The sequence below is a fragment of the Bidens hawaiensis genome, unplaced genomic scaffold, assembly GCF_021521415.1.
Source record: "Bidens hawaiensis isolate Kalapana, Puna unplaced genomic scaffold, B.hawaiensis_p1.1 tig00036414_1, whole genome shotgun sequence".
Taxonomy (NCBI): Eukaryota; Viridiplantae; Streptophyta; class Magnoliopsida; order Asterales; family Asteraceae; genus Bidens; species Bidens hawaiensis.
Window position 1 is genome coordinate 164,806 of NW_027505412.1, and position 24,026 is coordinate 188,831.

Below are 24,026 nucleotides of genomic sequence, written 5' to 3' on the forward strand. Positions count from 1 at the left end.
ACTTTGTGTTTTTCAAACTAAGACACTTATAATGGGACGGAGGGAGTACTTTGTTAGGCTTATTGCATTAGCATGAGAGAGGCATAGCCCTGGGACCACTTCAGTGGTTAGTTATCCATTGTAGATCCTTGAGATCATCTTTTTCAATTCAATATAGTTTGCATATTTGATTTCATATTACCTAATTCAGCATCTGTCATTGTCTCACCAACATATTTCCATTATCCCATTTCTTTCTTCAATTTCACTCATGCGAAAAACTAGTTATAGCTTTATATCGTTTGAAGCATAAGCTAATGTAAATTCTAAACGATCCGATCTTATCTAATTCCTTTGCACTAATAATTTATTTATCAATGTATACACCCTTCAACATCATTCCCCTCATTCGTCACATCTGTGTCACGTCAGTTTCCCTCCATTACCCCTCAACACCCTTTAACATAGGGGTATGCACCACTTGTATCATTCTCCATCATTCTTCATTTTCTATTTTTTTTATTTAATACAATTTTTATATTTAAAATATATCTTTAAAACTATAGTATTTAATAAAATAAATTAAAATGTATAAATTAAAAAAAAAAAGTGGAAACAATTACATTAATTAAAAAGAAATGCAAACCATAAACTCAAAATCTAGAAAATAAAAACTAATAAAAAGTAAACATAAATAACTAAAAAACTAAAAAGTTAAGTTATATTTTTGGCCAATTTTTTGTTTCAATGTCAATGCCAATGCCAAGTCGAGCTCTTGTCCGTGAAGATGGCTAAGATCTCGCGTTCAGAGATCGAAATCTTTCCGCTCGGCCTCTTCTTTCCGTGTGGCCTCCATTAAATAAAGTTTGTCCCGTTCTATCTCGGCCGTATCTTCGCTTATTTTTTGCCTCATTTTCATCTTCTCAATTTGCAACTTTTTAAAATTTGTAAACTCATCCTTTATAAACTTCAATTTCGGGTCGTCGGTTGAAGACGATCCCTTTCCCTTTCCCTTTGCCTTTGCCTTTGCCTTGTCCCTTCTAATCGGGCGTTCTGGTTCAGCTGGATCGCCATCGTTAAACTCCATATTAAGATCTTGGTTACAACGGGCATCCGAACCACCTGTGCTAAAGTCTACACTTTCGGCCGTTTTTGTCTGCTTCACCGACTCAACCTCGTTCGGCACCGAATGCCACTTAGAACACAACTGAACAATTTCTCAAACTTATGGGTAAGGAAAGACATGTTATGTTTGGCAACATATCGATTGTTTACCAACTTGTAAATATCGACGTCATTATTCTTGGCGTTGATGTAAAGATTGTTAAACCATCCCACCTTTTTATTCATCTCCCTCCACTTTCCGTTTATAGAACCATGTGTCCAATACGTCGGGATTTGTAAAATTTCATGATATTTAAGCGTGACGGCCTTCCAAAAACTCAGTCCCATTTGTGCGTTACCTAGTAACATATAAATAAAATATAAAACATAAAAAAGTTAAGCAATTGAAATCGTTAAAAAAAATTATAAAGTTGTAAACAGTACCCCTTGACGCATTCTCATTTTCGCTAACCCAATCTTTTGCCAAAGCGACTTCTTTGGTAGTGTTTCACATGACAACCTTTTCTCGAAGCGAAGATTCAACGGTTTCGCGCTAGGTTTCTTTAGGGGCCCGCTTTTTCGACTTCTTCTTTTTCGCAGGTTCTGACGTAGGCTGTCGCGGTATACTCAAACAATCAATTAAAATATTTAAATACCTATAACTAGTACGGGTAAGTAAGGTCGTCTCCACATGAACTCAAGAAAAGTGCTAATATAAATATTACTAAAATAATTATTGAACTAAAGTCGGACAGACGATGTCAAGCAGTTTTTGAATAAGATTAATTAAAACTAAACAATTACTTAAAAAGATTTTGTAGACAATATTATGGAAAAGTATTCATTCTAGGTTCGGGTAATGTGACATTTATCTTAATCACAGATTTAACTGGCTTAATTGCGCAGTAATTGCTAACCTATTAGTTTGATTGTGATGACAAATGATACCTTAACCAAATTGTTGACACAATTAAACTTAGTCTACCCAATTACCAATTTATGTTATGAAAATCAATTAATTTGCAAAGACCGATGATTACTAGTTCAATGACACAAGAGCCAATCCTAAGTGTATACGAACAGAACCAAACAAATGATGCGACAATTAATAATCAACAACATAAACTGTTTAAACAACCAAGCAATAATTGAACAAGATACAAGCAATAAACTCAATCAAGTTCTAAACATTAACCATAAGGAATTTGGTCTTAAGGAGAATTACACAAAACCTTACCCTAGAATGAACAAGAAAGTTTAGCCGAGCATTGACATAATATCAAAACAACTTATCTTGACGAACATATGAATCCAAGATTAATCAAAAGCTTCGAAATGGTGGGAAATCGCCCTAAGCTGCCCCTTTTGCTTCTGGAATTAATGGTATGACGAATGGGGGTTTAGATGGGTTTATATAGTGATTAACCCTAATTTTTTCGGTTTTAAGTCGGTTCACGTCACGCGAAGCCTTCATAGGCCTTGCCTAAATAACTCGAACAAGTTTCATGTGAGATGTTCTATAAGGTGACGTCTTGACTAAATATCTATCAATAATTAATTTTTTATAAAATAAAAGATTTCTTTTTTAATGACAAGTAATATAAAACTTATTAGTCAACAATATACACTGATACACAGGGCCGGCCCTGGGCATGTGCAAGGTGTGTCATCGCTCAGGGCCCAATTTCCGAGAGGCCTATATTTTTTTTTTAAATAATAAGAAGATTTAAATATAACTTTGTTGTGTTTCGTTTGACCCCAAAAATCATGGTTGGTAGCAAATTTGAGATGAAAGAGAGTGAAGTGTGTGTATTTCCATTTTTTTTTCTACCGACATGAGTTACAGGACCGTATGAGGAAGAAGATGCATATTAGGAGCAAAACAGTATTTTTGCTATTGAGTATTTTGGACTTTTTAATTTTGAAGTCTGACCATAATCAAACAAAAAAGTAACCTTATGGGCGTTTTTTTTCATTTTTTTATTTAATTAGAAGTGTAGATTTAATTTTATTTAATAATAAATAAATTTACTTAAATAACGCTTTATTCTTCAATTTGTTTCATTAATCTATGTGTTTATCACATTATTTATTTCATCATTTAGTATTCTTCAATCTGTTTCATTAATTTCGTGTTTATCATATTATTAATTTCATCATTTACTTTAGTGTTTATTGCTTAATTTGTTTTTCTCTTATTTTAGTTAAATGTTTAATTTGTGGAATTATCTATTTAAAAGAACATTGGAATTAAATAAAAAAAACTTAAAAACAATAGGGTTTTTTATTTTTTATTTTTGATAAACTAAAGAAGTTTAATTTTCAAGAATTGCACATTTATTTATATATTAATAGATGATGCAAGGCGCTAAAAGAAGTTTAGCTTTCAAAAATATATATTTAACGCATTATGCAAGAGACTAAAAAAACTGTAAGAATTATAAATCATTTATGTATTAATAGATAATGCATCGAAGTATCATCTTTTCAAAATTATTTTTCTAAATTTTGTGTACGCTTAAACACACAGCCTTGAGACCCATTTTATTCTCGCACAAAGTCTTAAGAGACTTTGAATTCTCAGAGACGGCCCTACTAATACGAATAAAAAAGGTTACAAATAAAACATAATCTAATCATGCATATCCATTTGTTACACATAACATTACAATAAGCTTTCACATGCTCATGTTTTTATCATGATCATGGAAGTTTTTAAGTGTTTTATGTTTGCTATGGCAAGTAGTATTATAAACTTGTATTTAAATAATGATTTTAGATGTTTTAAGTGAATATATTTATAATCTGATAAATATAATAGTATTTTTAACTTTAAGTGTTTTAATTAATTACCATATTTGTGGTTGGATAAAAGAAGATAATAATAATAATAATAATAATAATAATAATATGACGTGGCAAAGAGGAAGGCAAAAGGAGTTGATCCGTGCATAATCCAACATTCACTCATACTGGATCTTTTCCTCAAATCAACCAAACACAAACACAAACACATATTTGGGGTTTACATCACTTGTACTTGTCTCACTGTCCACTTCCGCCATTACCATACTGGTCAGTACTACTCATCTTTTTTTTTTTTCTTTTTAATTATTATTTTTCAATCGCATGTTCTCGTGATGATCATACTCTTTATTGATTTTCTTTAATTCTAACCCCTGATTTTGAATTTGATTTCTGGGTGTAAAATATAAAGATTATTGATGGCTGCTTCAGCAACAGCAACTATGGTTGTGGGTAATAAGTTGATTGTGAATTCAAGTAATGGTGATTCTTCTTATTATAAGGTGTGGGAGGATCCATCTTTTATTAAATGGAGGAAGAGGAATTCTCATGTTTCTCTCCATTGTCATGATACTGTTGAAGGTAGGGTTTTTTTTTTTTTTTAATGACAAGAAGACGTTGACTTTTATGTTATGTTGGGTTTTTTATTACTTATCTGATACTTTGGATCTGGTTACTACTTAGCTTTGTAGTTTGGTTAGTCAAAGGTCAGCCTACAAAAGATTGTTACATTTACTTTCTTCAATCTAACCTTTTGAAGCTTTTTGCTTTATGTTTATCAACCGGTTAAGTGGCTCTATGTCGCATGGATCTTTAGGAGATTAACCTTGTTGAAACATAACAAAATTCATGAAATTTGTGAGTTGAGTAAGCCGACATCTTGATATGATGGTCGACTTTAAAAACTTGTGATCTTAGTTTAAAGAAGTAATATGGTTGTCCCCAAAAGTTTAAACATGATCTTTCTTCTTCTTTTTGCCACTTTGGATTGGCTAATGACTTTGAAAATGTGGAAGTGATACCAGCTTATTAATATATGGTAGAAGTGACATATTGGTTATAGGTTATATCATCAAACCGTCCATTTTGGCATGCTTAAAAGGGTTGAAACTTGTTAATGATAATATAAAGGTTCTAACTTTTAAATTAAGGTTCACCTTTGCATACTAATAAAGCTTCTTGAGCTATGCCTTTTGTTCATTAGCATGATTCCTTTATGTGGCTGTCAATTTCAAACTTTTAAAAATTTGCGAAATGGGTCGACAAAACATATGCAGAAAAGATGTGACAATGCACTCCAATATTATATGTTTTTTTTTATATCATTTTACACAATACATTGTTTATAATTTGGATCTTTACAGCTTGGGAAGTCTTATGGTCAAATGCGTATAATATGTTTGTGTCTGTTTCCTTTGTAGGTTCTTTAAAATACTGGCATGAACGAAACAAAGTGGACGTTCTTGTTGCAAAATCAGCAGTCTGGGACGATGATGCTGTTTCTGCTTCACTTGAATGTGCCAAAAATTGGGTTAAAGATTTGCCTTTTGTGAAATCGTTATCTGGTAACTGGAAATTCTTCCTTGCTCAAAGTCCTACCACTGCTCCTTCAGATTTCCAAGATGCAGCATTTCAAGATTCTACATGGGAAACAATACCAGGTAGATTCTAATTTACTATTCCATTATTAAAGAATCCATATTTAAAGTTATAATGTCAATTGAGTTGCTTTTAAATAAAAAGAATTGTACAAAAGCTCAGTTGTATGGCAAATATTGATAGCATTAAGCAGATTATTTGAAAAAAAAATTGGTAGTATGTAATTTGAGATATGTATGACTTCTTTTTTTCTTTCTGTTTCTTATGATTGCTCTACTACAACTTTTAACTGTCACTTGTTTTTTGGACAGTACCATCGAATTGGCAGATGCACGGGTTTGACCGACCCATATATACAAATGTAATATATCCGTTTCCACTTGATCCACCACATGTTCCCGATGATAATCCTACCGGCTGCTACAGGACATATTTTCAACTTCCTAAAGATTGGGAGGGTAAGTTCCTGATTTAAGATTATCACTTTTTTTTCTTCTGTTTTCTACATATATTATATAATAAATTTAAAATTTCATTCCCCATCCCATGAAAGTTGCAATAGTTTGCATTTTGGAACGTCTAGTGAAAATTGCATATTTTTCTTTTTTATTTTTCAAGTTTCTTTAGTTACCTATTTTCTTGATGGTTAATTTATTTTCACAAGAGTGGCAGTTTTATATATAGTCAAAATATGTGTGTGCATTTGATTGTATTTGAACATGCCATAAAGCTCTTGATTGATATTTGTCAGGTCGACGGATATTAATACACTTTGAAGCTGTTGATTCTGCTTTCCATGTTTGGATTAACGGGTCCCTTGCTGGATACAGGTTTTGGTTTTATCATGCATGCTTTTGAAGTAACCTTTGATGAGTTATTCTGCTATAAACTTGCCAATTTCAACCCATTTACTAATGAAAGGGTCTATAAAACGGCCCAAATATGTTAAAACGGGTTGAAAGTTGTCAAAAGTCTATCTTTTAACACATATAACTTGCTATATCATCTCATTTTGTTATTCTAATAATCAGTACTAACACATTTATTGTTTATAAGTGCTAACAAAAAAGATTCATATTGCAACACATTCATCTTGACATGCTTTATTGGTTTTGATGTTTGGTCAGTCAAGACAGTAGACTACCAGCTGAATTTGAAATCACTGATTTCTGTCACGAGTGTGGATCTGACAAGCAAAATGTTATAGCGGTGCAAGTATATAGATGGAGTGACGGTTCTTATCTTGAAGATCAAGATCATTGGTGGTTGTCTGGCATTCATCGAGACGTGCTGCTTTTATCCAAACCAAAGGTTTCTAATATGAACCAAAATTAAGCCAATAGTTATTTAATAACGAAAACTTTTTAATACATTATGCACGCGTTCAGGTGTTCATTGCAGACTATTTCTTCACTTCAAATCTAGCGGAAAATTATGCTTATGCAGATCTAGAGGTAAAATCGTTGGGTCTAGTTTCTTGCATTTACCTTTTAATATGCTGGTTGAATTCTGATCTTTTATGCTTTAGGTTGAAGTGATACTTGATAAGTCAACGGAGGCCATTGTCAACACAGAAGTCAAAATTGAAGTCACACTGTTTGATATTAGTGGAGATGAGGGTACTAATCTGCTGTCAACTGATGTTGCACATTTAGAGCTTCAACCCCCTCCTAAATATCGGTTTCACGGGTATCAACTAACTGGAAAACTGCAAAATCCCAAGCTTTGGTCTGCAGAGAAAGTGAGTTATCCAATCAACCAATTACTTTTAACACAACAAGAAAAGATTGTTTTTTCTTTTTCTCCTTTTACATATTTGAATCAAGATCAAGCTCGGCTTGTTGAGTAATGGGTCAAAACTAGGCTCAAGCTCGGCTCGGTGAGTAATGGGTCAAAACTAGGCTTGAGGTTGGCTCATTTAACTTACTAAAGCTTGAGCTTGTTTCGAGCTCTATTCTAAAGCTCGAGCTTAACTCATGAGTAGTTTTTCGAGCTCGACTCAGGCTTGGCTCTAATTTATATTCTAATCATATGTTTTATATGCAACATAATAGTATTTAGTTATTTTTATCATAGATGTATATATATGTAATATTAAGTAAAACTTATATAAATAACAGGCTTGTGAGCCAGCTTGAGCTCGATAGATGAAGCTTGGGCTCAGGCTCGTTTGCTAGCGTATTTTTAGACTCGAGCTTGTTTAAGCTCGGCTCGATTTGAGATTTTAGCGAGCCGATCTTGAGTAGGCTCATTCACGAGAAACTAGGCTCACGAGCAACTATGTTTGACCCGTCAAAGATGTAGCGTAACCCAAAATCCAGAATCAATCCGTTCATAAGTAAATTAACTAAATTTGGAACCCTTAAATTATTCATTCTAACAACACTAGATTTTGTGACAGCCGAATCTCTATACTTTAGTAGTCGCCCTGAAAGACGCATCAGGTAATATAATCGATTGTGAATCATGCCAAGTGGGCATCCGAAAGATTTCAAAAGCCCCAAAACAGTTACTTGTTAACGGGCATCCGGTTGTTATCAGAGGTGTAAACAGGCATGAACATCATCCTCGTATAGGAAAGACGAACATTGAATCTTGCATGGTTAAGGTAACACTTTGTTATTTTTTTTTGTATATTCATTTTCTTGCAATACATTTGATACATAACTATTATCATTTTTGTGATATAGGATTTGGTTTTAATGAAAGAATATAATATCAATGCTGTTAGAAACAGTCATTATCCTCAACATCCAAGATGGTACGAGTTATGTGATTTGTTTGGAATGTACATGATAGACGAGGCCAATATCGAGACACACGGTTTTGATCTTTCTCACGATGTCAAGCATCCAACTCAAGAACCGGTTTGGGCCTCGTCTATGTTGGACCGTGTTATTGGCATGGTGGAAAGAGACAAAAACCACGCATGCATTATTTCTTGGTCTTTAGGAAATGAAGCAAGCTATGGACCAAATCATGCTGCTCTTGCTGGTAAGACTGTCTACCTTTCAAATATTAATGGGTGGGCCCGAAACATGTGAATTTTTTTTCAGTAACTGATTTGCCAAGCATGCCTGGTTCTTTTGAATAAAATGATTTAGAAGGTTTTATGTGCTAACAGTTGCTTTATGCGACTTTCAATTCGTTTGATGGTTTTCACTTTTCAGGGTGGATACGTGGAAAGGACCCATCACGAGTTGTACACTACGAAGGTGGCGGATCGCGGACCCCATCAACTGACATTATATGTCCTATGTACATGCGTATTTGGGACTGTGTTAAGATAGCAAAAGATCCAACTGAAACGAGACCACTGATATTGTGCGAGTAAGTTCACATTTTAATGATCTATATAAAGAAGCAACAAATTTATTTATCTTTTTAATAGTTCTTATTTGTGTTGACTTTATATAATTTATAAGGTATTCACATGCCATGGGTAATAGCAATGGAAACATTCATGAATATTGGGAAGCCATTGATAGCACATTTGGTCTCCAAGGAGGGTTTATTTGGGATTGGGTTGACCAGGGTCTACTCAAAGAAGGTAGTGATGGTAGCAAGTTTTGGGCTTGTGGAGGCGACTTTGGAGATACCCCAAATGATTTAAATTTTTGCTTGAATGGTCTCGTATGGCCCGATCGGACCCCTCATCCTGCACTACATGGTGATTACTATATCTTTTGCTTAGTATTTTGTATGGGTGGTGAAATGGTCTGGTGGGACGGGTTGGGTAAGTTTAGGCTCTAACTAAGCTCGAGCTTGTTTAAACTTGACTTGGTTCGAGTTTTTAATGAGCCAATCTCGAGTAGCTAATAAGCGCTTTGGCTCGTATGCACCCTACACGGCTACACAGCAGTCAAAATATCATGTAGTGACTCCCTAATATCGCATTGCACTTATAGGTCCAAATAACATGCTCTTTTGTTTATCTGTTTTCAGAGGTCAAATATTGCTATCAACCAATTAAAATGTCGTTCAGCGATGGCTTATTTAAGGTACTGCTTCTGTTCCTAATTCTATCTGTCATTCTAATCAATTTATGAAGCACATGTTACTAACTTGATCACACATTTTTCTGTTAATAGATCACAAACGCCAATTTCTTTCAAACAAGTGAAGGGATAGAGTATAGTTGGGTGATTGAAGGTGATGGATGCAAACTTGATTCAGGAAGTCTCGCTGTACCAATATTAGATCCACAAAGTAGTTATGATATCAAACGGGAATCCAGCCCGTGGTATTCGTCATGGGCCTCATCCTCTGCTGCTGAAACCTTTGTGATCATTACTGCAACTCTTTCAAAGCCCACACGATGGCTTCCATCTGGTCATGTCGTGTCGTCTCAACAAATCGAGCTGCCTTTGAACAAAGACTTCATCTCCCCTGTAAGTAGTTACATAGAACTTACAAAACGGGCCCGTCCAAACTGGTGAATTATTGTACGGGTCAGTTCGCCACTTTTTATCCAAAAATGAAACTTTTAATTAACATTTATGGAATAATAATACACTTGGGCACCTTTGGTACCATTTGATGATATTTTATGGAAAAAAGTACACTTTGGACACCCTTTGGCCTGTTAGTGATAAGCATGACCCGTGTCGGCCTGTTCATAAGTAAACAGGTCGAAATCACTACCGCTATATTTTCTATTGAGACTATTACATTGTACTTTATAGTAATATTTAATGGTATGCTTGCTCTTGTAATCTTGTTAAAAGACCTTTTTACCCTCTCTGATTGGACTTGCAGGCCCCGAAGGTTAAAAAAGTCGCATTAAATTATGAAATCATAGACCATAAACTTACCATCCGCCAGAACGTCTCAGAGATAACCTTCAACAAAGAGTCGGGTGCAATTGAGAGCTGGACGGTATTACTTCGTTTTTGTTGCATTACATGCCATTTTAATAACTTTAGTAACTAATACCCAAAAACTCCATAAAACTCGTTTTATGTTTTGTCTTGTAAGAAACCGGGAAATGGTATATCTGAAAGCTGTGATTACAATGGAAGAGAAGACAATAATAGCTAGCAGTTAATATTATTAACATGTTTGATGGTGATAAACGATAGGTTGAAGGAGTTCCCGTGATGGTTAAAGGCGTAACACCGTGCTTCTGGCGTGCACCAACCGACAATGACAAAGGAGGAGAAGATAATAGTTATCTTTCAAAGTGGAAAGCTGCGAATCTCGATAGCGTCTTCTTCGTTAAAGAAAGCTCAAATGTTAAAAGGATTACAGACCAGCTTCTAGAAGTAACCGTCGTGTATAACGGTTTTTCAAAGGCCAATGAAACCGAAAGCCTTTTCAAAGTCGACATGAGATACTCATTTTGTGGCTCGGGAGACGTTCTTTTGGTTACCCATGTAAAACCAAGATCCGATCTCCCACCTTTGCCGCGTGTCGGGATCGAATTCCATTTGGAGAAAGCGGTAAACACTGTTAAGTGGTATGGGCGGGGCCCGTTTGAATGTTACCCAGATCGAAAAGCGGCTGCTCACGTGGGATTCTATGAGAAAAAGGTGGATGAGTTGCATGTTCCTTACATAGTTCCTGGAGAATGTGCAGGCCGGGCCGATGTTAGATGGGTCACATTCCAAAATGATCAAGGTTCAGGTATCTATGCTTCGGTTTATAATGACTCTCCACCGATGCAAATGAATGCAAGTTATTATAGCACAAGTGAGCTTGATCGCACGACACATAAGGAAGAACTTGTGAAAGGAGATGACATTGAGGTAACATTTTTTTTGTTTCCATTTTGTAGTATTGTACTCTTATTGGTTCGTTGGTTGACCCGCATTGATTGACTCGCAGGTGCATCTTGACCACAAGCATATGGGCATAGGTGGTGACGATAGCTGGTCCCCTGCGGTTCATGAGAAATACTTGATTCCTCCTTCACCCTGCACTTTCTCCATTAGATTCTTTCCAGTAACTGCTGCTACATCTCCCCATGATGTTTATAGCAATCGGTCTTGAGACCGTTGTTAATATTCGGTTCGCAGGGTCAACAAGTCAATAATGCTAGGCCTCATATAATAATGGCTGGAATAAGTTAATAATCTGGTATCTTTGTTAGTTTAGCTTGCTGGCTGAACAACATGACAGTTTAGTATTTGGTTTGGTTTTTGATGTTTAGAATGATTTATTTTTTTAATATTAAGCTTAAATAATGACTAAATAATCTTTTATTATGGATTACAATCGAAAATAGAATTGAGGGTGTATTGAAAATAGTCTTATTTCTGCAAAAGCTGATTAAAAAACAAGTCAAGCTACTCGTGAGCTACTTGAGATTGGCTTCTTAAAAGCTCAATCGAGTCAAACTTAAACGAGCTCGAGCATACAAATAAACTTGGTAAATTAATAAGCTTGAGGTTTAAACAAAGAGCTTGAAACTGGCCAAGCTTGAGCTCGAACTCTCGTATGTTAAGCGAGCCGAGCTCAAGCTTGGGCTCGACTAGTTTATATTCCTGGCATCATGTTATTCAAAGAATATGAAAATGGACAGCCTTCAGTCCATTCATTTGGAGCACTTAGATTAACCCAAACCTAATCTTAAATTCAACTGAAACCAACTTCAAATATGAAATACTCAGCTACACTTCTAACAATTCTATAACTTTAATAATAACCAATAAATATTAACTTCCGTAGGAGCTACAAACTATCAAATCATCAACGAAACTTTTAATCAATATCCAAAAACACCTATTATAAAATATCTACTCTGATAATCAATTTCATGAGCAATAAAACAAACATGTTTAAGTTACCAACTTAAAGATATACCAAATGCCGCAAACTACCATCACATCCTCTCCTAATATCAATCAAAATCGGATACTCGGTAGCATAATTTCCGCCATTGTAATACACATAAATCATTTCTTCTCAGGAGCGAGTCCCGCCTCTTTTGCATGTTTTCTCTTAATATGGCGCCACAAATGATTAGTTCCGACAGCAGATCCAGAAACATATCTTTTATGACAAAAGTTACATTTCGCAACACTTTCGTTTTGTTTCTTGAGGTTTTTGTAATAATTCCAAACCTTGGATCTTTGCTTTCTCGAGGGAGCATATTTGACTTTCTCAGAAGTGGGTTTGACTTTCTCGTATTCTTCCACTGACTCGTCATCTGAGGTTGACTCATCCGTAGTTGACTCAATATCATTGTAACTGCATCCTTCTGGATAAACGAGTTCTGCATGTTCTCCTCTAAGATGGCACCTCAAATTACTAGTTCTAGCATCTCCCGCAACAAAGTTTGCACTACAATAAATACATACTGCAACAACGCTTTTGTTTGGTTTCTTGATTTTTTTGAAATGATTCCAAACCATAGAGGTGGATTTAGGTTTCTTTGGTTCTGAAGTTGAAAAACTCTCCTTGTAACTACAGTCTGCATGATTAAAATCAAAACACAATAAGTAAAATCAAGTGATTCCAAAAATAAAAACTAGTTTAACTACAAAAACTGGATTTCAAAATACTTTATTTGTAGACAATAATATTCTATCTTGGTTTAAAAAAGCGTGAGGCGCTCAGAGGCGTTTAGGTCCCAAAAGGAGAGGCACACACATCACGTGCGCGAGGCCAAATAAGCTGACTTACAACCAGAAGTTGCGTCTCTATAATCTGCTATATATATCAACCTTTTTATCAAGTGAATCTTCATAATTTCTTCATCCCTTTGATTGTTTTTACATGTCAGTCTCCTACAAACCCTAATTTTGACCAAATTTGACCCAGGAGTACAAACGAGTGAATTCTGAGAAGAAAAATAGTTCACTCGTATTTCTTAATGATCAAAACGCATAATTAAATAAACCTTGAAAGCAAATTTCAAAACTTATCTCATTCTTTGTCTAAGTTTTCTAAAACTAATAGCTTAATCATAAACTGTTAAGTAAATTATCTAAGAACTTCAAATACTTAGAAAGTAAAAGATGAATATAACTTTTAAATCAAAAAGATTTACCTGATACTATTGCTTTCTGTGTATCCTTCAAATCCTGCAGTTCCAACAGCTTCTTTGATCGCTTTCGTTTTCTTTTTTTCAAGTCGGGCCCACCTGTGTACTCAATCTCCACAACTGCATCACATATTCACAAACAAGAAATAATATTAATCTCAAACCCATAAAATCCAATGTAATCATTTCTTTTCTACACGTTAAAAATCTTGATCTACAACATGAGCATATATTGTTACCTTCAGTTTCACTTGAGTCATTTAAAAGTGAGGATCCAGAACTATTGCTTTCTAGAAGCTTCTCAGGAACATCGGGGAAAGGGTAGGCTGGCAAGTAGCATAATTCTTCCTGAGAGATATCCGAGTCACTAAAAGTCGAGTTCTTCTCAATTGTAACAATATCAACTTCATCATCTTCATCTACACATGATCCTTTCACCTGAAATAATAAATAAATAAATAAATAAAAATAGAATATAATTGACATAATATGATATTTGGCAATCCACTTTACCTTCTCAAAATCAGGAATCAAATCAAACTCATCTTCTTGTTCCACATACTCCTCATTTTCATCAAGTTCCTTAAAATCGGGAGCAAAAGCACTCCAATTCTCGGTATAATCCTTAACCCAAATATAAACCAACCCCATTAACGACACAGAAACAACAATCGGTTGAGTCGGGTGCCAGGCCAAATCCACCAAAGCTTCCTTTGGACCTTCTAGAAGCTTCACAAGAAGCCCATCCCGACCCCATATATATATCTTATGCTCTCCTTTACTAGCAGAACCCCCAACAACCCACTCACTATCACCACTAAAACATGGTGCTTTCCAGTGCACTTTCGTTATTGAATCTTGAAACTCACGAACAAGCGATAAACACTTTAATCCAACCGATGTTAAGTTCTCCGTTTCATTTACTTCGAAGAATTTAAGTGAATCTTTCAAGGGCAAAAGATTCTCATAAACCCTAATTATGCGGTCACTAGAATTTGTAAGGAGATGCTGTCCGTTCCTACTGAATACTATATCCTTTACCCCTGCGCCGCCCTGAATTTGAATAACACCACAAATTTTATTACTTTTATAATTGATTATCAGAATTTCACCTATAGAATTTCCTAAGAAAACCAGATCCCCGGACTTGTTAAAGCAAGCTTCAATAGGGGTATAATGGGCATACCCATTTGAAAAATCGTGGGTGCCATTATTATCTGGTGATGATATTGGAAGCACGGTTGTGATTTGGGTATGAAAATCGAGTATAATAGGAGCGGAAGATGAAGAAGTAACTAGGCAAAGAGATGGCGGTGAAGAACCGGAGCCGCCAGGATGCAGGCGGGCTTCCAGGTGGGTTTGTTGGAGTGTTGTTTGAAAGACCTTTTTGCCCTTTGATACGTTCCAAAGTGTTAAAGTACTGTCAGCAGCTGAAACGAGTATGTAATGACCATTTTTTGACCAGCAAACGCTAGTTATGGCAGCAACACAATCATTATTATTAAGTTCTTTAGCGATTCCCCTGGTTTGAAAATCCCATACAACACACCTGCCATCAGAGCACCCAGCTGAAAAAAGAAAACAATGACCATAAACAGAGAGTTAATAATCAAAATTAATAAATTAGAAAGATTGTTAGAGGAAAGTGGTGTTTTAAGTGAGTTTATAATCATACAAGTTACTGACTTTAAGATATAAAGATTGAACCTTGATGATATATTAGTATCTTGACAAAAAAAAAGAAAAGATCTGAAGTTGAGAACAAGTTTTAAACAGCTCTATTTGGGGTTCTTGAATAATGCACTATAGGCAACTAGGGACTTATGTATACCGGAGAAGGATCCCCTAAAAAGTCTATTTTATTTTACCTAAGTAGCCTAAAAAGGATTTTTGTTTTGGATCGAAAGCAGCTCAAACGAGCTCTGATTGAACTCATTTCAACGGCGTTGGAGTCGAACCTAAAACTGTAAAGCCAAAGTAAACCTAAAAGCTAAGATGGTATAGTTGGACAGGCGGTAGGAATGATTTCAACCGGAGTTGGTTTGAGATGAAATAAAAACCTTTATAGGCAAAATATTTGATCCTCACTGGGGACTTACGTATACATTTGAATTATGATATATGCATAGTCAGTGTTACATTGAATAAACATTTTTAGACATGTTCCAGGCTGATTTAGGGCTAGTTTAAACATTTTGCACGTGGAAGAATAATCACTGGGTGATAATAGATTATTATTATTATTATTATTATTATTATTATTACCGGCGAGAAGAGTGCCACGGCGATTGAAGGCAACGCATTGCATAACAGTACCAGCACCAGCACCACTTGCATATTTCAAATACGTTTCTATTACTTCCGGGAAATCCCCCTGCAACGGATCTTCATAATAATAATAATAAACACTTTAATTAACAAGACAGACATAATTAATTAATTAAGAATGCAAACGATTCATACCTATAGTCGGCACATCCATGGCAATTAGCTACAAAGAGGATTGAGTCTGCATTTGTCCAAGGTTTCCTGATGTAGGGTTATTGCCGCCGATAAGGTGTCTCCGGAAAAGAAAGGGGTTTGTAAAGTTTAAAAGGTTTAAGACGACGACATGTCATGTCACATGTGACAAGACTAACCTTAACGACCAGGCCGACTCTCTGGAATTTTACTTTCAATACCGGCACTATCAGTGGCGAAGCTTGGGTTTCGTCACCGAGGACCGAAGTCACAGACCCAAAGATTTTCGGGTTGACGATTTGGTTCGTGTCGATTATTCGGTTTGTGTCGGATCAAACAATATGACATCTATATATCTATATTTTTCTTCATTCATTTAAACGATTGTTCTTAAAATTTTAAAAAAAAAGAAGAAGAAAAAAACTAGATAATTTTTTAACCAACAAATGGCTAAAATATTCATGATAATGCGAGGGGAAGGGTGACTACCTAGAAGAAGAATTACAAAGCAGCTCAACGACCATTAAGACATTTGAATTACTCAATTTTGGATCCCGAATCAAATGTTTCAGCAATTTCTTTTTCTATGTAAACCACAAAGTTATTCGCGAGATACTCTTCTGACATCTTACATAATTAAGAAGATTAAATAGCGTGAATTAAACTAAAATTTCACCATACAATACCAATTACAAGCTTAGTTGATCAATTTCTCCAAATCCCCAATTCCACAATTACAAACCCTAATTTTATAACCTTGAACATTAATCAATATAAATGCAATACAATGTTTAACAACAACACAAAGATGAATTATTACCTTGCTGACAAGGCTGAGCAACGGGCGGTAGGGGGTGGATGACGGATGACAATGGATGGTGGTCTCTGGTGGGAACAAGGGCGTAAGTGAGGTGAGGTAACAGGTTTATTAGTTTCCAAAATCCAAACCCTAATCAATCCTCGTTTTTATATGTTATCGTTTAAACTATTTGACTACTATTTTGTAACTTTTGTTTATAAAAACTACGAGGTTTTATAAAAAAAATTAAACGATGGGGTATTATATATATAAAAAAATCAGTGGTGACCGTAGCATTTTGGAAAAATATCTCGGGAGTGACCGCGTTTAATACTTATAAAAAATTTCAGAAAAAATTGCGAAATTTACCCTACTAACCGAAAAAACGGCAGTGACCAGAGCCACCCCGAGTCCCCAAAGAGCTTCGCCCCTGGGCACTATACTATACTGACTCTGTACCGGTACCCGCTCATCCCATCGGGGGTAACACCCACGATCGCATATTGTGTTGGTTATCGAGTAGTTCAAACCCACCATTAACAGAGGATTTATCCCATCCATTTGGAAGAAGATTTAACCTTTTGGAAGAAGTCATTAGCATTAAAGATTAGTCATTCAAATTGGTTAAATTGTTCTAATTTAATCATGTTTGTATATATTACTTTGATGTATAACATTATGCTTAGTATTGGCGAAACTTTCAAAGTATCATCTTGGTTTATAATGATTCTTAATTAAGTTTAATATTATTGGTTAAAACATGTGATTGGTTTATAAAAAGTAAATGTTATATTGTAATTATCACTTGATGAGGAATGTTAAAATACTCTTAAAAGATACACCAAGTGGCGAGCCTGACGATAAGCCGGGGAACTGCCACTTTTGTGAGGCCTTGGATAATAAAATTTAAAAGAGACACCAAGTAACGAGCTTGATAATAAGCCGGAGAACTGCCATTCTTGTAAGGACTTGGTTGAGAAAAAAAAATATAAATCTTAATATAAGCATGGATCAAATGGAGTGTTAGTAGTAAGTAATCATCTTTAAAATGGGAATGTCGGCAATGATGTGTAAACGGATTGTTGACGTTGATCCACTAAAATTGGTTGATTACTTGTTAATTGAGTGTGCAACATACTCTATTTTAAACAACTCTTGGATGGTTATTACAAAAGTTCTATAATTATCCAAGAGTTGTGTGGGTTAATACTTGTTAACTCAAAGTTAATCATTTACAACTTAACTAAGTAATTTTTACTAAAATATCAAGGGCAATTCACTTAGTCATATAAGGGATTGTCTCATCTTTAAAGTAAGTTATCTTATAAATACTTAATGTAAACCACTTGTTTACATAAAATAATGTTTTAGTGGAGATCATGAAGTTATGCATATTTCTTTAATTAAATAACTTAGAAATAATGTATTATTCACACATTTAATTACCAAAACAAGTTTATATCATATGTTTACCCATTAATCGTTAAACCAAGCTAAGAGAAGTTTTAACCAAGATGATACACTTTTATCCTTGATCATCAATGTAAAAATGTAAAAATATTATCTTTTATTTACGTATTTAAATTTCTTTTAAAAATTCACTTGTGAAACCAAAACTATTATGATGTTTACCTCTGGTTAAAATAAATACAACGATTTAATGGTGAAAAATTAAACAAGTGTGTTCGTGAATCGATACTTGGTTCTTACCATACTATACTACATATACGATATGTATACTTACCTATTTGTGTGGGGTCTAGTTAAGATAAAAATCATTTTATAAATTTAAAACTCAGACTTTGTACGAGCCATTAACATTTGACATGAGTTCTAATACATTGTTTAAAAAGGGAAAAGATCTAAGGGATATTAAGTAAATCTGCATTAGGCTTTCTTTTTTTCTTTTTCTTTTTTTAGCTAAAGGGTCTAAGTATGTAAAAATTCTCTCCATCTAAGAGAGAATTCTATTCTCATGTTTGAGATCTCTTTCTCTGTTTTACCGTAACTATTTGATTCTGCACCGTAAATGTTTCAAATTTAACTAGAGGTTAACTTAAATGGATGAACATTTAACTATTTAGGTTATAAAAAATTAGAGTGCAAGTAGAAAGAGAAATGTCCGCTAGAAATTGTGTTTAACAAAATCAGTAAATATATGGATCACCCAGAACAAAACTATAACAAGGAGTTTTTTTTATTTTTTATTCTATGTTGATGGTTTTTCTTCATTGTTTTAGTCAAGTCTACAACATCAATTATTTTATCGAATTAATACTTTGGTTGCATATGCAATTTCGTTGAAGGTTATATTTAGCGTGTCGATTTTTAATATATATTGATAAACTGATCCCATTTAAGTTTATTGCGTTTGTTAAAACATATACATAGTCTTTTCTTTTTCAATTTTGCGTGTTGCTTGCAGTTTGCACATCATTATGTACCAGAAACTGGATCAAAAGAAAAAATAGAACCAATGTTTAGTTCATAACATACTGCTCATAAAAGTTGAAAAAGATTTAAGTCGAAATTTTAAGTCCAACTACATTCTCGTAGCTAGGCGGGGGAAGGTCTTTATAGCAAACATAGAAACACTCGCATACAATAATATCCTGATCACTGCATTTTCCCATCCGTCTCTGTGTAACCATGCACACATCTGATCGCACGGGATTGGCAAGCACGAAGATGGCGCCTTATGTTCATCCTTGCATATCAAGACCAGCTTGCAATTCCCACCTGCTTGATCATAAAATGTATGTAAAACCCATTATTAGTTGAATTTAGAGGTCAAGGTCATAAGTTTAAATCACAAGAATTCACACAGACCTTTGAGTTTTTTATAATTTTCTTGAAAGATGATAAGTTATACAATGTACGTATAAAAAGCTGTAACTTTGAAAAAAACATGTCACGATTAATTTTGTAATTATGTGTTTTGACTTAAAAGGAGTCAACCTGTAGTTGATATGATGCATGCAAAATTACACACCCATTAGCTCAAAGTTGACTTTGTAGGTCAAACATAGAAAATATGGTCACCAAATCACTAGTTTGCAAACTTTATGAAAAATATATATCAAAACATAGTAAATAATCCAACGTACAGAAGAACGTGCTGCGGATTTTCATAAAAACAGTATCGAAATCCAATTTCAAAAAGAAAATGTTTGGCCTCCAAATAAACAACTGTGTATTCATCAAATTATGAAAACGAAAGGCGGTATACCGTTAAATGGGACAAATAGCATGAAGATGGCCAAAGTGACTACAGAGAACTGCATAGATGATGGCTTTAGATATGTGGCGGTTTGTAATTCAAAGAGAAGATGATTGGGTTCATGGCTTGGCTTTGTTATTGACAAGAAACTTAAAACGGTAGCTATTATTTAATGAACCATTAAATTCTTAAATAAATATCTTATTGGAGTTTTGTTTTAGACTAAAATACACTTATGTTCCACGTGGTTGAGGCAAATTATTGATTTAAGCTCTAATTTTAAATTTTTTGAGTTTGTTTTCTATAAAAATTGTTTGCTTTTAAAGATAATCCATGTATCGGGTGATATTATTTTCCCTTTTAAAAACTTGCACTTTTTTAACCGTGTTTAGAACTATCCCAATACATGAGTGAGTCTTTCTAAATATGATGTCAACCGTCTATACTGATTTTGACGACTCACCTAAAAACTTACACTTTAATCCCTTCCCTATTTTCTTCTTTTTAGAAAAATAATTTAACTTGCATGTTTATATTACTAGATGGTGCTCGTGCGATGCGGTAGAGTGTATTCAACGCGGCATCGAACGTATACCCGGTGCTAACATGTGCGGAACCTTGAAATGAAACGAAACACCTGCAACCATGTAATCCCAATGATGATATGCGCACAACACGACATCAGGCGTGTAACTAGTGCTGGTAAGTGCGTCACACAACGCTTATGCGCGTGTAATCCGATGTAGGTACGTGCGTAAAACTGCATTGAACACGCAATTGGAGTTGGTACGCGTAAAGAATGTCATCCGCGCAACCGATGGTTAAAAGCAAGAAACAAATATGAAATATACAATAATTACAAATAAATCATTTTTTAAACCAACCCGTGCTAACCCGAATAATGTTCCGACAGCGACCGTTTTAACTCGAACCTCTTCTACCCCTTTCAACCTAAACCCATACCGAACCAAGTTAACAATTTTTTTGTATTGACCCTTTCTTACCCTAATCCAGTCTTAAATAGGACCCGAGCCCGCCTGACTCATTGCCGGTTCTAACTCGCTATCACGTAAGATGTAAGTTTTAAAAAATTAAAAAGTATAGCAATATCGTACTCAACTTAAAGAGAATAAAAATGCTCGTTTTTATGGTGTGAAAAAGTTATGACCGTTAAAAGATCATGGGGTTTGTTGGTTTAAAATAAGAGTTATATGTGTAACTATTCTATAAATTTACAAATATTGAGTGAAGTTGATGGACCAAAGTTGTATTTATTTGTTCTAAATCAAAGTTTAGAAAAGGCATTGTGAACTAAAGACTATTTTACTCATAAATCTCAAAATTATATGCATTATTACTTGTACATAAAGCAACAAGTTTGATACTCTTAAAATTTAAGAGACCCCTAACCAAGGTTGCAAAAGTCGCTAGGCGGACCTTAGGCGGTCGACTTGGGAGTTGGGTGTACTTGGAGAGTACTCGGAAATGGTGAATATAAAGAAAATTAAGTTTTGGATATTAAATATATGTCAAATATCATAAGTATGCTAATATTTATAACAAAATAAGTGAATATCGATATAAATAAGAGAATATATATTTTTAAATTCTAAAATTTTTAAATCATTAACTAAAAAATGTAATATTTTTTTATAATATTATAGAACTATGAATTATGTTTTCTTTTTAAGTCAAAATCGGCCCAAGTTGACCGACTAGATGTGATTTTGGCTAGGGTTGACCACATTTGATCGATTCGCAGTAACCAGGCGGAGTTCAAGAAACTCCCCTCAGTGCTATACCTTGTAGCGAGTACTCGGTCTTGGAGACCTACTTTTACAACATTGCCCTAACTCATGCTTCATATATATTATATAGATATAGATATATATATATATATATATTATTATGTTATATGTTTTGTTTTATACCACTTTATGGTCAGTCATTCTATTTTCTGTCATCTCATTTTCATGTTATTCTGTGCTATGATTTGTTATGATATAATGTTATAACTAGGATAGAGCCCGTGAGATACACGGGCGATTAAAAAACTGAGTCATGGGCTACAACATAACTAAAAGGTCCGTGTCCCATATTGTGTTTAGAAGAATAGATGATAAAATAGAAAGCTGCTTACATGACATCTACGTAACATCCTATGTAGAAGCCCTAGAATGATGTCATGTGAAAAATCGTCTTGCTTTAATATTAGATTATACACTTTTGACCCGTAATACATCTGTCAAAAAATTCAGAAAATTGATCAAACTATTGAAACCAGTTATTATTTCTTAGGTAATTACTAACTTGAGGTAATTAGAAATTGTTAATAATATAATTTTAAGAAAGTCATAATTGGTTTAATTGAGGTAATTAATAAATATTAAATGTTATATATATGCATTAATTGCTATATGATTTAACATAAAAATGTATTAAATTGAAGGAATGATAATTAAAAAATTAATTAATTAGGTGGAATATGTATAAATGGAAATTGATTAATTGGCATCCCATGTTGATGACATATTTGAAAGCCATGTGAAAAACAAGTGTTGCTTTAATATATTAGTTAGATATGCTATTATCATCACTTTTTTTAAAACGACGACTTTCTGTCTTTAGGCTACCGCACTCTCTAAAGTTAGAGAGCCCCGATGCCCCACTCTGGTCAGACTGTGTTGTCTTAACCGGGCCCATGCTGGCTTCAGAGTTTGGCTTGGGCGTTCCCCCGAGAAACCATACCGCCGACTGCCACTTGACAGTCTTGTGCCAACACAAAAATAGAACTCTCTGGCATAACACTTAGTGGGATGAAAACCCGGGTGTGCTCAGGATTTGAAATGACAACCTTTGCACAAGGCCTAGCTCAAATACTTCATATCAATATCCACCCAAATGTGACACAAGTATGATTCGAACTTGAGTCTCCACTAAAGACCCAAGCCTCTTACCAGTAGGCCACAAATAAAAAATTACCATTATCATTACTACTACTGTTGTTGTTACATTATTATTATTAATAATTCATAAGTAGTTCACATAGCATTAAAGTATAATTAATTATTTCATTATCATGTTGCTTTTCAATAATTGAGTGTATATAGGTTGCCCCATATAAAATTGGGGTTGTGACGCGACTAGCAATTAGATTTACACATAAACAAAGTCTTTTGAAAGAAACCAGTGACGTCCAAGGTTTAAAGACAGTAAATTACATAGGTCATGTCTAATGTATTTATAAATTATATAAGTATATAATAATTAGTATTATATATATATATATATCATAGAAGGTGATTCAAACTGACCGTCGGATAAAAATTCAAGATTGATTATCAGCCATTCGATAAGCCTATAGTGAAATTTAAATGAAAACCGTTCGATAAAAACCAAGATTGATTCTCTACCCCTCTAGTTGATATGAACTAGGACACAATCTGACCTCCCTTAATTTGATTTCGCTTACTTCGTCCAACTCATAACTCGCGGTGTTTCGACCTAGGGGGCGGATAAGACACAATTTCAGTGACCAAAGGGGTGGGTTGTATCTCGAATAGAGGTTTGTAATATTTTAGTTGTTTTCGGTTTGATATTAACATTTGAATACAAAACGTATGTAATGAGAAAATAGCATGAGTGGGTATTTTAACTAAACAGTTTGCACCATGGCCACTGATTGTATACAAGCCGGCATTTGCATCCGAAGAGTATTTTGAGAATTAGAAGCGCAGATTCAGGGTATTCCCAATTGCGTAATTGCATATAAGGAATTTGATTGAAACAAAAAGTTAGCAGAAATTAAAAACGACCCATTTGTCTTTGACCAATTGCTTTATCAACTAACGCACAGGCCTTATGAAGGTGTACACATTTTTTAGATATATTTTTATATTCATTTTTGAGATTGCAGGAGATATAACTTATAAGATGATCTATAAAACTCTTGCAGTTGTAAACTGCAGTCACCTAAAACATATTGCTCTACCGGTAAGCATTTGTTTTTGATCTCTCACTACCACACGAGCTAGATTTTGAATATTAAGTGATCAAAGATTATATTTGTGTGA

At 34.4% G+C, this 24,026-nt stretch overlaps 2 protein-coding genes across 2 annotated transcripts; one reads left to right on the forward strand and one right to left on the reverse strand.

Annotated features, from left to right (window-relative positions):
- The first annotated feature begins 4,307 nt into the window (after positions 1-4,307).
- Positions 4,308-11,478, forward strand: LOC143613027 (uncharacterized). The gene is made up of 16 exons (XM_077086857.1): positions 4,308-4,470; positions 5,310-5,549; positions 5,799-5,945; positions 6,239-6,317; positions 6,615-6,798; positions 6,876-6,941; positions 7,016-7,228; positions 7,889-8,095; positions 8,178-8,481; positions 8,658-8,817; positions 8,913-9,157; positions 9,433-9,488; positions 9,579-9,878; positions 10,246-10,365; positions 10,569-11,234; positions 11,314-11,478. The coding sequence occupies exons 1-16, from the start codon at positions 4,308-4,310 to the stop codon at positions 11,476-11,478; spliced, it is 3,315 nt and encodes a 1,104-aa protein (XP_076942972.1).
- A 905-nt stretch (positions 11,479-12,383) lies between these two features.
- LOC143613026 (protein RBL-like) lies at positions 12,384-15,956 on the reverse strand. Its single transcript, XM_077086856.1, has 6 exons — positions 15,938-15,956; positions 15,740-15,859; positions 13,988-15,042; positions 13,714-13,912; positions 13,481-13,594; positions 12,384-12,901 (listed from the first exon to the last, which is right to left on the reverse strand). The coding sequence occupies exons 1-6, from the start codon at positions 15,954-15,956 to the stop codon at positions 12,384-12,386; spliced, it is 2,025 nt and encodes a 674-aa protein (XP_076942971.1).
- Between the last annotated feature and the right edge of the window lie 8,070 nt (positions 15,957-24,026).

Bases quoted from the DNA above. Each gene is read 5' to 3' on its own strand.
- LOC143613027 (XM_077086857.1), top strand. From the start codon at position 4,308: ATGGCTGCTTCAGCAACAGCAACTATGGTTGTGGGTAATAAGTTGATT. The intron at 5,550-5,798 runs GTAGATTCTAAT...TTTTTTGGACAG, and splicing joins TACATGGGAAACAATACCAG to TACCATCGAATTGGCAGATG. The intron at 8,096-8,177 runs GTAACACTTTGT...TTTGTGATATAG, and splicing joins TTGAATCTTGCATGGTTAAG to GATTTGGTTTTAATGAAAGA.
- LOC143613026 (XM_077086856.1), bottom strand. The intron at 13,913-13,987 runs GTAAAGTGGATT...TTATTATTTCAG, and splicing joins TGATTCCTGATTTTGAGAAG to GTGAAAGGATCATGTGTAGA. The intron at 13,595-13,713 runs GTAACAATATAT...TATGTGATGCAG, and splicing joins TGACTCAAGTGAAACTGAAG to TTGTGGAGATTGAGTACACA.